A 12,034-nucleotide genomic window follows, 5' to 3' on the forward strand; every position below is an offset into this window, starting at 1 on the left:
TATGTTTGTACACTCAAAGTCAAATTTTATTAACTTGTTCCAAAAAATGAGTACAAAAACAGGAGTATTTCAACATTCGTTCTACTGCACAACTTTGAAGAAGCCTTCATTCCGTAGTAATAGGAGCAGAAGTTCACACAAAACCAGAGTTTGAGATGTAAAAAAAGGAGTAAACGTCAGGGAGTGTTAGTTTAAATGTGTCATTTCTATTATTGTCATAGCACAGTGGTTATAAATGAAGATGTTAACAGCAGTTAACTGTGTGTCGGTCATTTGTCAGTCAGTGTTGCTACCTCAAGGTATACATAGAAACAAAGCAATGTGCATGTTGTCTAAAAAGTCTGGCGGGGGTAAAACCTTTTAAAAGTTATAAACTGCCTACTTGTAAAGGTTCTTTCTTTCATGTAGCCATTATGAACTGGTTGCCTTGACACTAGTGTTGCAATGAGGCATAACACCCTTTGTGATTGGGTCTTTTGAAATTAATAAAAAGTGTAATATATTCTTAAATTAGTGCATTATTTTTCTGTAACAAATAAATTCATATGAAACTCTTTAAAATCAATGTATCAAGCAAAACAGTAACAGCTTTACAAAAGCAATAATGAGGAGTAGCCACTGTCAGTCGGTCAGTGTCCCGTGACCGCTATTTGGCAGTGGGGGCAGATAGTAGGGCTGAAACAGTCTCTCGTGTGAACAGATATGCAGGGCAGTGTGCGTGTGCATCAGTAACCTGGGAAAGCGGGAAGTGAAGTAGCCAACAAAGCCTTCGGGAAGCTCGCCAAGTGTCTGCTGCACATCAGGGGGCAGCTCGTGGTAGTGATGCTTCTGTAAAACACAGGTACAGGTCACATATTAAAAGGCGACGGGAGGTTGAATAGAAGGAAGTGAAACAGGGACACACCGACCTTATTCCTCATGGCTCTCAGCAGGTCTCGCACAGAGTTGCCTTTGTACGTCCGGAAGCGCCTTAAGTCTGCAAGTCGTGAGGAAAACAAGTGAACAGATGTGATATTGCATTGATATTGACTTTTTTGCCATTACAACTTCTGTGATTTTCTGTGGCACAAAAACTGCTAACGCATGGCTGATGAGTGAATCCCTTAGACGCTCACCGATTCCTACGGAGAAAGTCTGATGTGATTTGCTTTTAAGGTTAGAATCTTCCAAACTGTACAATTTCATGTGCATCTGACTTTGGAATTTTCACCGTATACAGATATGATTCCTACCTGTCTGCAGGGGCACGGATATGTGCATCCTCCAGTTGGTCCGAACCACGGACCTCCCCCCACTCTCCAGTCTAATCACAATGTCACTGTTAGGTGGTTCCTTCTCAATGCGGTCGCTCACATCCTGTGTACAGACACGAATATGCACAGAAATGACTGAGCGATGAAGACTAAGGGACACAGATGTACATGGAAATGTACCTCACAAATGTACTACACATTACAAACACTGAAACATGTCAGAGGGGACCTACTATGGGCTCCTATAGAGCAGCTACACATGACAAAGCGTTCTAGATCTTCCAGAATCTGCACCTACTCGAGTTGTATTTCCTTGGATTTCCAGTTTTAGTTTATTCCACCCACAGCCCGCCTCCAGGCACGCCCAACCTGGTCTTCGGTGGATAAAACTGGTTCTCGGGACATGAAATGTCTAGACTGTGTCGGACTCACCTTGACCCACAGTTTGGGTTCTGGAGAGGGGTTGGAACATACGGATGTCGGCAAGTGCACTTGGCACCAGGACACACTAGGCTTCAGGTCTATGACTGATTTTGTAGTTCTATCATGCATCTACATGTTCTGGACACACTGTCAAATGATCAACACCCGACCCACATAAGAATAAGAAAATGGATGGATGGCCCTTGTTGAGTGCAAAAACAGAATCCAGGCTGGTACTGGCGGATCTGTAATATCTGTGCAAAAAAAGCACATACTAACATTGAGTAATTGATTTAAATGACTTACTTGAAAGAAGAGCAGCTGTTTCTCAGGGCTCCAAAAGAAAGGATGCTTGAGCACGCTGGCGCTGGAGGGACGCGCTTCCGCCTTCACACTGATCATCTGCTCAATCAGGTCCCGAGCAATGACGTCATCTGATACCCAAACAAGGTATAATGTTGCATGAAGTTAGTTATTGTCTTGTGTGGAATTTTTCGTACATGTACAAGCACAGCAAGTTAGCTCAAAAGTTTACTTTTTGTTTTGATTTTTTTTATTAAGTGACGTAGAAATGTTCAAACGCCGTTCAGAAACCTTATTGAGGTTTACGACAACAGATGTGTGGTCTTACCGTGTGTACACTCCATTAAATATGAGAGTGAATATTCTCCCGACAAGATGTTAAATTGCTGCATCAATGTTTCTCCAAAAGGGTGCTGGCCCCCACTGACCACGTAGTAAAAGATGCAGCCTGCTGAGAAGATGTCCACAGCTGCAGTCTAGGAAAAAAAAAAGTGTACATGCTGTATAAGAGGCACACGAAAAATGGGGCATTCATCATTTGTTAATATGCGAGGCTCACTGGTTTGCTGTCAGTATTATTTCTCAGCAGCTCAGGTGCTATCCAGCCTTGAGTGCCTGGTATTCCAGAGCGCAACGAGAAGCTGTTCCGACCATCTGATATCTTTTTGCAGAGGCCAAAATCAGAGATGAGCGATCGGACCTGACCCAGTGAACTGGGAAAGGACAGGAGGATGTTTCTAGGCTTCAGGTCCCGGTGGACTGCATGGTTGGATGGAGGGAGGGAGGGAAAGGAGAAGAGGAGAGAACATTTTGAGCCCTTTCGTCCATATACAAACTCATTCTTTCATGGGTTTCTATGATCTACATTATAAGTCACACTTTACATTTGTTTTGTGTAGTGATAGGTATCATCACAATACACAAAACAAAATATATATAAAAAAAATAAAATGTATTTTCAAAGTTTTCATTTGGCATCTCATTTGACAAAAAAAATCAAAACCAAGAAAAAGGACTTTTTAAGAACGTTAAAATCTCTGTCAACAAGAAACGTTGTGGGTTATGGCGTCACCCATTGATTTGGTATGCACTTTACAGCACTGGCTAACTAACTGGCAATATTACAACAAGGGACATCAGACGGCTGGAAAAACTGATTAAAGCCCCCGTCACACTAAGCACGAATCAAGCAGAACCAGCCAGAATGAAAAAGTTTCAAACTTCACGCCACATTCGGGAAAGGATTTGAATGTCGTTGGAATACTTATCAGAAATAGGAGCTAGTGCTTCGGGGGCTTCCTGGATTTCATCACCTCTGTACAGTGCACATCCTCAGTCGATGGTGCAGTGTTTACACTTGCACACATTTTGCCTCTGGCATTGTCTCGCAGTTTGCTGTGGCAATGCGTGACATTTATTTATTCATTATTCAGCCTTCATTCCAACAGCCATTTTGTAGACTTTTGACTTTCAACCCTTTCACGCACACTTGCAACACTGTTTTATTGAAGAATAGAGAGTTTTCCCCGGAGGGTGACAGGGCTCTCCATTAGAGATAAGGTGAGAAGCACTGTCATCTGGAGGAAACTGGAGTGCAAGCGCTGCTTCTCTGAATTGAGATGATGTGGCTCAGGCATCTTGTCAGGATGCCTCCCGGACGCTTCCCTGGCGAGGTGTTCAGGGGACGTCCGACCGGTGGAAGGCCTGGGGGAAGACCCAGGACACATTGAAGAAACTAAGTCTCTCAACTGGCCTGGGAAAGCCTCGGGATACACCAGAGGAGCTGGATGAAGTACCAGGGGAGAGGGAAGTCTGGGCCTCCCGACATCAGGTAGCGGGAGATGGATGGATTAAAGTATCTATCTATGTTGACATTTTTTAATGCCATTGGATGAGCTGGGGGCTGCACAATGGACCAGTGGTTAGCGCGCAAGCCACACAGCTAGGAGACCCGAGATCAATTCCACCCTTGTAAGGAGTTTGCATGTTCCCCCTGTGCATGCGTGGGTTTTCTCCGGGTTTTCTGGTTTCCTCCCACATTCCAAAAACATGCTAGGTTAATTGGCGACTCCAAATTGTGAATGGTTGTTTGTCTATATGTGCCCTGTGATTGGCTGGCAACCAGTGGTACCAGCGGTATACCCCGCCTCTCGCCCAAAGACAGCTGGGATAGGCTCCAGCTCAGATAGGCTTGTGAGGATAAGCGGTAGAAAATGAATGAATGAATGGATGAGCTGATAATTAATAGCATTATTATATCTACATAAGTAGACAAATTTACGCGTTGAGCCCGGACATGTGTGTGTTTGTCTCAAACCTATATTAAGAGAGTGGAGGTGCGAGAGGCCACAAGTGGTCTGCTCCAACAACGTAATAGGATTCAGGTCTGGAAAGCAAGATGGATCCTCCACATACTGTAGACAAAAGAAGACACATACTGTATGATGACATCATATTGAAGTGAAGGACCAGTGGCTCAATAAAAGTGATGTAAACCTGTTGCAGGGTGGCGGCGCACAGCTCAATGGCAATGTATGTAAAGAGACGGTCCCTCTCGGTACAGAAGTATCTGATGACATTGGGGTGCATGTCAGACTCACGCAGGAGCTGAACTTCACGATCTGCAACCTCAAAACATTCGGGTAGGATTCGCTTCACCGCTACGTGGCGTCCGTCAAAGTTTCCCCTTCATTAGACACGATATGTATACACTAGTTAATGCTACACAGCGACATTCAAACATGCATGAATACATGTCATACCTGAAGACAAAGGTTCCGGAGCTGCCGTGTCCGAGGACTTGAGATGTAGTGAAGGAGATTTTACCCACATGTATGTCATTGTTTTCTGCTAAGAATGTAAATAAATAAAATAAATCAAACTGTTGGACAGAAAGACAATCACACACAGAAGCAACCAGTTGGCTTGTTACCTGCTGTGGTTTGATGCCCTGTCATGTTGTTATTATCCACACTTGCGGTGCTACTGCTGTCAGAGCTAGCACTAAATAGAGTGTCTACTGGTGCATTCTGGGAGCCTGGGCAGACCACGGAAGGAATATGCAGCGTTTATGTTGAGGCTAGGTTTTCACACAATGTTCCAGTTCAGATCAGATCACTACAATACAGTTTACCTGGTTCTTTGTGGGCTGTGATGCATGCAACACACAATATACAGTGTACAGTACTAAACAGATGTATTTAGTGGATTATTCAATTACATTAGAAGGCATGTGATGTTGATAAAATGCCTCTAAATGTCTTCTATCTTTCCCCATCCACACTGTGTCTAGTTCCATCCTTTACTGTAAGTACCCTACCTCTGCAGCCTGTAAACATTTTCCTTACCACTTGAAAGGTTTGTTTCAGTTGAAAGTGTTGCGGCATCAGAAATCAGGGTTGCAGTTTGTGTGCGCTGAGCCTGAGATTCCAATGGCAACTCCTGCCGCTGCTGCTGCTGCTGTTGCTGCTTTGCTTTCATCTGCTTGGCTATTCGCTGCAAGAAGCATTAAAACAAATAAGGTGAAGCTGAAGTGCAGATGAACAGCGGTAACTTGGTTTTCATACATGCCGTTTTTTGATTTAAAAAAATAAATTATATTAACTTCAACTTTATATAGCGGCAAATCACAACAGCAGTTATCTCATGGCAGTTTACACAGGAAGGTCATAACCGGTTGGGTTGAGATATAAAAATAAATGCAAAAAATACTCGCCCCTGTATGATGACATCACCTGTTGCCTCTGTAGTTCTTTGCTAACAAACACAGTTACACATCAAGTGTCTGTTTTTTTAAGTGAGAAACACTATAAAATTCAAGAAATAAATAGTAGCAAATTCAAAAAGTTTCATCGTGTGGTTGTTTGCTGCTCTTCACCCTCCGTTGCTAGCCGAAAAGAGTCTTCAGTGGAGGTAAACGTGATGTTAAATTTTCATTTCACCATTTCATTTGTCATTTTTTTGCACATAATTTTCTGCATGTGGGACTATAATTGTTCTAGATTCAACTGTTTGTTTTATTTGTGGGTGTCATCATATTCTGCAGACTACAAGTTTGGAGTAAGTGAGAAACTTGTTCGGGACCGGCGTAAAGCGTAGGCTACTCTTACTGCGTTGAAGAAAACTAAAAGAAAACCGGACACCCTTTCTGTTCATGTTTATTTTTCGTGTAGCTGAATAGCTGAATAACCATAATAACCGTTCAGCCTGTTAATGTTAGAACTTGCCTTCCAAGATGATGTAATGTGTGTTTTGGTCAATTAGTTTTTAAAATAAATTACCCCCAAAATACGACTTATACTCCAGTGTAACGTATGTGTGTTTTTTTCTACATATTTATGCATTTTTGGCCTTGTGCGACTATAGTCCAGAAAATACGATAATCTGTTCCACTGACACTGTAATTAGATTTACATGGTTTCTTATGGTTTTTGGTTTTGGATGGCCCTTTGGATCAATCATGAAAGCTAATGTACAATTGTATTTTATTAGTCCAGTGAGGGAAATGAGATGGGACTCAACCCACAATCCCTGGCTTAGGACGGCAGTGCCTTATGCATTAGGCCACTAGGGCCAACAGCTCAAAAAGCAGTAACCCAACAAACACACACTGACCACTGGACACGTAAGGGCAAAGGCCAGCCATCCTCCCAGCAACAAGGTCATGACAGCCAGAGTCAGCCGGTCTTGCATCACATGGCTCGGAATCAAAGGGGCCAGCTTCTGGGGTGTTGCAGATGTCCTCCTGTTACCTTCTCCGCCATTGGCTTTGCCATCGCTGTGGCCAACTGGCCCCAGCTGAAGAGCGCAGGAGAATTAGACAAGACGAAATGATGCAGCTACAGATAAACATGTGCATAACACTCACGTGATGCTGGTGATAATTGGATGGGTGCGAGGAAGGGGTGGCAGGAGGTTGAGGAGGGATGACGGCTTCATTTGAGCGCTGCAGGCTGACTGGGAAATCCCTCAGCATGGTGGTGTGGGCTACGGGTGGGAGCTCATGGTGGCCTGGAAGAAATGACCAAAGACATGGAGTGAAATTATTCATTCATTCATTTTCTACCGCTTATCCTCACGAGGGTCGCGGGGGTGGTGGAGCCTATCCCAGCTGTCTTCAGGCAAAAGGCGGGGGACACCCTGGACTGCCAATCACAGGGCACATATAGACAAACAACCATTCACACTCACATTCATACCTATGGACAATTTGGAGTCGCCAATCAACCAGGCATGTTTTTGGAATTTGGGAGGAAACCGGAGTACCCGGAGAACATGCAAACCCCACACAGAGATGCCGGAGGTTGGAATCGAACTCGGGTCTCCTAGCTGTGTGACCTGCACGCTAACCACTCATGCACCATGCAGCCATTGGAATGAAAATATAATATAGTATATAATATAATGGAGAGATAGCTAGCCAGCAGGGAGATAAAAAATACAAAAACAAATAACATCAAATAAATATTAGTAGTTGTGAAATGAACTGTATTATAAAATATAAAATTGCTGAACTTGCACATTTCCTGATCAAATACAGAGGAGAAACCATGAGCATGGCTTTTCGGATTAGTGCACAGTTTGAGTGCACAGTGAGTGGATTCACGGCATCTGTGAGTTTCTGTTTGTCAGCTTGTCAACAATAATATAATGTTGCAGAAAAATGTATTATACACCATGACAATAAAATACATTAAAATGTCATACAGGGAGACACTTGGAGTAGTTATGCATCTTGAAGCAGTGAGCTGGAAAGTGCTTGTCAGTGACATCCTTCCACAGAGGAAAAGCCAACATTTTTGTCTTTTTTTTTTCTTTCTGCTAGCACTAGCTAACAGTAAATCAAATGCATTCAATATATTTTTATGCTCTGTTGAATGAATGCATTTGTCTGACAACAAATACAAAGTATCAGAACTTTTCCTGGAGGTTGATGGTGCATGTACATAATATATGTATATTAAAAAAAAAGTCACTGCCTCACCAATGATGAACCTCACTGCATGTTACTGACAGCTGGATAATTAATGGATACTAATTAATAGACACTGCCTATTCCCATTTGATGTAGTGTTAGTACCTATTAACAGCCAGTGGTTTTTCCGGCTGTTTGTGCTCCCAGGAGGAAGGCGTACATCAGTGGATGGTGTGATCTCACACTCCCCTCGCTCACTGACCGTCACGCCAACTGTCTCTGGACCCTCAATCCGGCCGAGAGTCAGTCCCCGGGGCTGCCATGAAAAAGCAAGAGGTGTCCCAGCTTGTGTACCGTATGTTACATAATTTTACAGTTGTTGCATGCATCGCCACCAAGACGGTATATGGAAAAAAAATGATTAAACTCACAACTAATGAGAATCCATGATGAACAAGGGAAGTGGAAGCATAGAGGTGGGAGTCCAGTTTTCCAACATAGAGAGTCGGCCTTAAAGAGACAGGGATTGACTTCCAGGTATCAATATTATACTATTTTGAAACTTTGAAAACTGAGGTACTGTAATGGTAATTTGTTGTCATTTATGCAAATAGTGTTGTTGACTTATTGATACATACATTTCCGGTTTAGTCCCATAAATTCTAGTCAAGTCCCATATATTCTGAGAAGAGTCTGTTCGTGGATCCGTGGATAGATTTAAACATAGCAACACTGTTTTTTGCAATATTAAGGGCTCTAAATGCAATATACTAAGTTCTATGTGAAGTATCTCCATCATGCCTCATATTAACTCACTAGCAAGATCTCAGTGTATAGACTGGTCATATATTTCATCTCGTTTCATATTATCTACATACTGTATTATATATAACTCTGGGAAAAACTGTTGATTTTGTTAATACTTGGGTTGTTTATATTGTTTATTTTTCTATATTGTGTATTTTGTACTGCTTAACTGATTATGTACTCTTGCTGCTGTGCAATGCAAATTTCCCCACTGAGGGACGAATAAAGGCAGATCTTATCTCTTATCTCTAAGAGGTGTATAGGACGGCTTGTGTGACAAATAGTTAGAACAGGATTTAATAAATTGTTTATATGTGTGTGTGTCTGTATCTTACACAAGTTGCGTGTGTGCGATGGCTTGCTCCTTTACAAACTGATAGCTCCATTTGAGAGTGGCGTGGGCGTCCATCTGGTCACCTGCCGAAGAGAAGGTGAGGAAGCGTAGCGTTTCCATGGCAAGTGACAGATGGGGGGCATGTCTCAGCGAGTCACCCAGGTACAGATATACCCCCACAACGGGAGAGCCGTAGTCCTGACTCCACAGAACGTCACCTGGAGGGCACTTTTGATATTATTGACAGACATGGAAGTAAACAATGGTTTTCAATAAACAGGCTTCTTACCTGACTCTCTGTCGACCGTAACAACAAGGCCATCCCCACTTGACAAAAGATGAGCCATCTCTGGAGTGGAAACAAACAAACAACAAACAAGTGTGCACATTAACATAATATAAACCTGTGTTTCTCAGGTAAGCGGCCCTCTTGTAAATCAGACAAGCTAAAGAAGTTACATAAATCTGAACATCCAACACTTACTATAGTCTTGTTTCTCATCATAAGGCGGAGCGGAGTAGTCGTTGTAGGTGGCATTCCATCGCACCTCCTGTGTCTTAGTATCATACATTGTAACTACATACTCTGCAAAGCAGAAACACAATCTACTGTAAGATGTGTCCATTTGTTACTGTGATCCCATGCATCATACCTGTACGTCCAATGTAGAGTAAGTGAGTGTTGGGACAGATGGAATCAGATGAAGATGTGGTCAGACTGGTTTGCTTCTCACCCGTCTCAGGATCCACCACAAACCACACATCCTGCTTTTTCCCTGTAAATACACCATTCTTGCGTTATAGGAGTGATCATTGACAGAACCTTCAAATTTCCACCACTGATGTTGTGCCCAGATTGTCTGTGTTACCACTCTTTGAGTTCAGGGGTCTCCAACCAGTAGCTCATGAGCTAAAAGTAGCTCCTAAACACTTTTTGAGTACCTCTCCAAAGTGTTTATTCATTTATTATCAACTCCTATATCGACAACATTAAAAAAGTGGGGTTTGACAGTAGTCCGCAAGTCCTTGGGAGCACTTGGGAATATGACCAATCAAAGCAGAGTGGTGCAAATCCTATGTGACATGCATTATATGAGGCTAGACGGCAGTGGTCACAAACTTTTGTGAAAGGATTACTTTTAATTTTATTACTTTGTATTTTGTTGAAAGTAAAAAGTGATCCACATTTAAAGGTTTGTCTTTAAATACAAAAATGTGTGTTATTATTGGTTGTTTTTCAGTTCAATTCAGCCTTTTCTCATGGTGTCTTTTGGTGGATGGATGGATGCATGGATGGAAGTGCATATTGGATCAATGGACGGGATGTCCGCTTTACCTGTATAGAGTACACCATCAGAACTCCTGCATGGGGCAGACTGAACCAGCTCTGGGATGGTGAATGGAAGTTTCTGGAGAAAAAATCACAATCATAAAGTTAGATATTGAAGACAATAAGATATTCTTACTTCAGAACTTATTCTTCACCATTAGGCCTTCTTTGTGCTTCCCACCGAGTATGTATAAGCTGCCATCATTGGGGTCTGGAAGAAAACCTGGCCTAAAACCATATAGAATGTAATAATATATTGATTATACAAGTAAAGTGATGAGAAAACGTGCATGTGTGTGTGTGTGTGTGTGTGTGTTACGCACTCAGTTAGGTAGACAGGCACTTGAATAATGGGGTCTGGAAAAACAAGCACAAGTTTCATTTCAAAACATTATAAATATTATACATTTAGCTTCCGGGTGAAATTTCAGGATGAACCTAAAATCCACTCTACCTTTTCCAGGTAATTAGTTAAAGGAATGGTATGCAAATCGCTCCAAATTAAACAAAAAATTAAACAAAAAAATATAAAAACACCACAACTGACGATAGACTACACTTTCAATGATAGTTAACATTAGTAGCTAAACTTTGACAAATTGCAATCATTAGCTGGCAACAAACAGAACGAGTACGCGTGTATGAATGATATAGATTGATTAGTTAAAAGGTGGGATTTAACACTTGCAGTACTCTTCAATGTCTATGTCCACCTGATTAATGTTTCAGTACTTTTTGAAAAACATTTTCCTCTAACAAGGATCTGAATTTTAGGTTCATTCTGAAATTTTCACCTTGAAGCCTATTATCCGTACCTTTGTATGAGTGGTGTATGTAAAAGCAACCTTGTACCTGCTTATACAAACCTTCTCTTAAGGTCCATTTGATATCTCCAGTCTGTTTGGAGACAGCGTGAAGACTTCCGTCCAGGGTGGAAACAAACAGAAGGGATTCTGGGAGGGTGGCTGCTTTGACCCCTCCAACCTGATGTCAATCAAAAAGAGACTCATCAGTGCGAGTGTGTGTGGGTGTGTACGGAGTTCCTCATGTAGCCGGATATCCTTACACACACCCCTCCTTGCTAAAACATTACACGTGTGTGTTTTAACTGATAACCGAATGGCAAGTGTCATCAACAAAAGTATGAGGTATAAACAACAAACTGGGGAAACTTGGTTCTGTTGTAAACGGTGCCGTTTTAAACTGCCCGAAGGGCAGTTTTTAAGCGAAGCCTGAAATAGCGACAGTTTTGATGCCCCGAGTGCGCTCTCCACTACGCATGTACACAAACAACAACAAACAAACACACAATATTAGTGACGACAAGAACATATAATGTAAAAATAAAGTTCACCTGTGAAAGTTTGACTTTCCAAGACAGCAGGAGAAGGCATAGCAGCAGGCAGCCAAAGGCTCTCATGACCCCCTCCCCTCTTGGCAGCTACGAACGCCACTTAAAAATCAAAGGTCGAATTCCCTCTTCATATCCAGTTGTCCATACGTCGATGCCAGCTCAAACCTACCGTTTAACATCACAAGTGGCGGGCATGTTGATGTTTTAGGAACAACGTATTATCACTTTAAATTCATCTCACTAGCAACGTAACGCTCAATAATCCGCATTTCCGTGTTGGGACGAACGAGTGACGTCACAGAGGGCGGGACCCGTT

The 12,034-nt window shown here is 42.3% G+C and overlaps 1 protein-coding gene across 7 annotated transcripts; it reads right to left on the minus strand.

Moving 5' to 3' along the window:
• ern2 (endoplasmic reticulum to nucleus signaling 2) lies at positions 1-12,014 on the minus strand. 7 transcript variants are annotated; one of them, XM_058065348.1, is made up of 24 exons: positions 11,719-12,014; positions 11,231-11,348; positions 10,688-10,721; positions 10,520-10,592; positions 10,371-10,443; positions 9,688-9,810; positions 9,519-9,620; positions 9,324-9,383; positions 9,036-9,252; positions 8,325-8,403; positions 8,059-8,209; positions 6,847-6,989; positions 6,594-6,776; positions 5,327-5,474; positions 4,912-5,016; positions 4,742-4,826; positions 4,476-4,548; positions 4,297-4,393; positions 2,539-2,738; positions 2,308-2,455; positions 1,983-2,110; positions 1,233-1,356; positions 909-976; positions 1-828 (listed from the first exon to the last, which is right to left on the minus strand). In XM_058065348.1, exons 1-24 carry the CDS (start codon positions 11,782-11,784, stop codon positions 622-624), a joined length of 2,805 nt encoding a protein of 934 aa, XP_057921331.1. In that variant the 5' UTR covers positions 11,785-12,014; the 3' UTR covers positions 1-621. The 7 variants fall into 7 exon arrangements, with proteins under 7 accessions (XP_057921331.1, XP_057921328.1, XP_057921330.1 ...); XM_058065345.1 differs by having other exon boundaries at positions 4,476-4,665; XM_058065347.1 differs by having other exon boundaries at positions 4,742-4,829.
• Between the last annotated feature and the right edge of the window lie 20 nt (positions 12,015-12,034).

The sequence above is a fragment of the Doryrhamphus excisus genome, chromosome 1, assembly GCF_030265055.1.
Source record: "Doryrhamphus excisus isolate RoL2022-K1 chromosome 1, RoL_Dexc_1.0, whole genome shotgun sequence".
Lineage (NCBI taxonomy): Eukaryota > Metazoa > Chordata > Actinopteri > Syngnathiformes > Syngnathidae > Doryrhamphus > Doryrhamphus excisus.

Excerpts from the sequence above, each read along its gene's own strand:
- ern2 (XM_058065344.1), bottom strand. The coding sequence starts at position 11,784 with ATGAGAGCCTTTGGCTGCCTGCTGCTATGCCTTCTCCTGCTGTCTTGG. Across the intron at positions 4,394-4,475 it reads GCGCCGCCACCCTGCAACAG|TATGTGGAGGATCCATCTTG; the intron begins GTTTACATCACT and ends TTTTGTCTACAG. Across the intron at positions 977-1,232 it reads ATCCGTGCCCCTGCAGACAG|ACTTAAGGCGCTTCCGGACG; the intron begins GTAGGAATCATA and ends CACGACTTGCAG.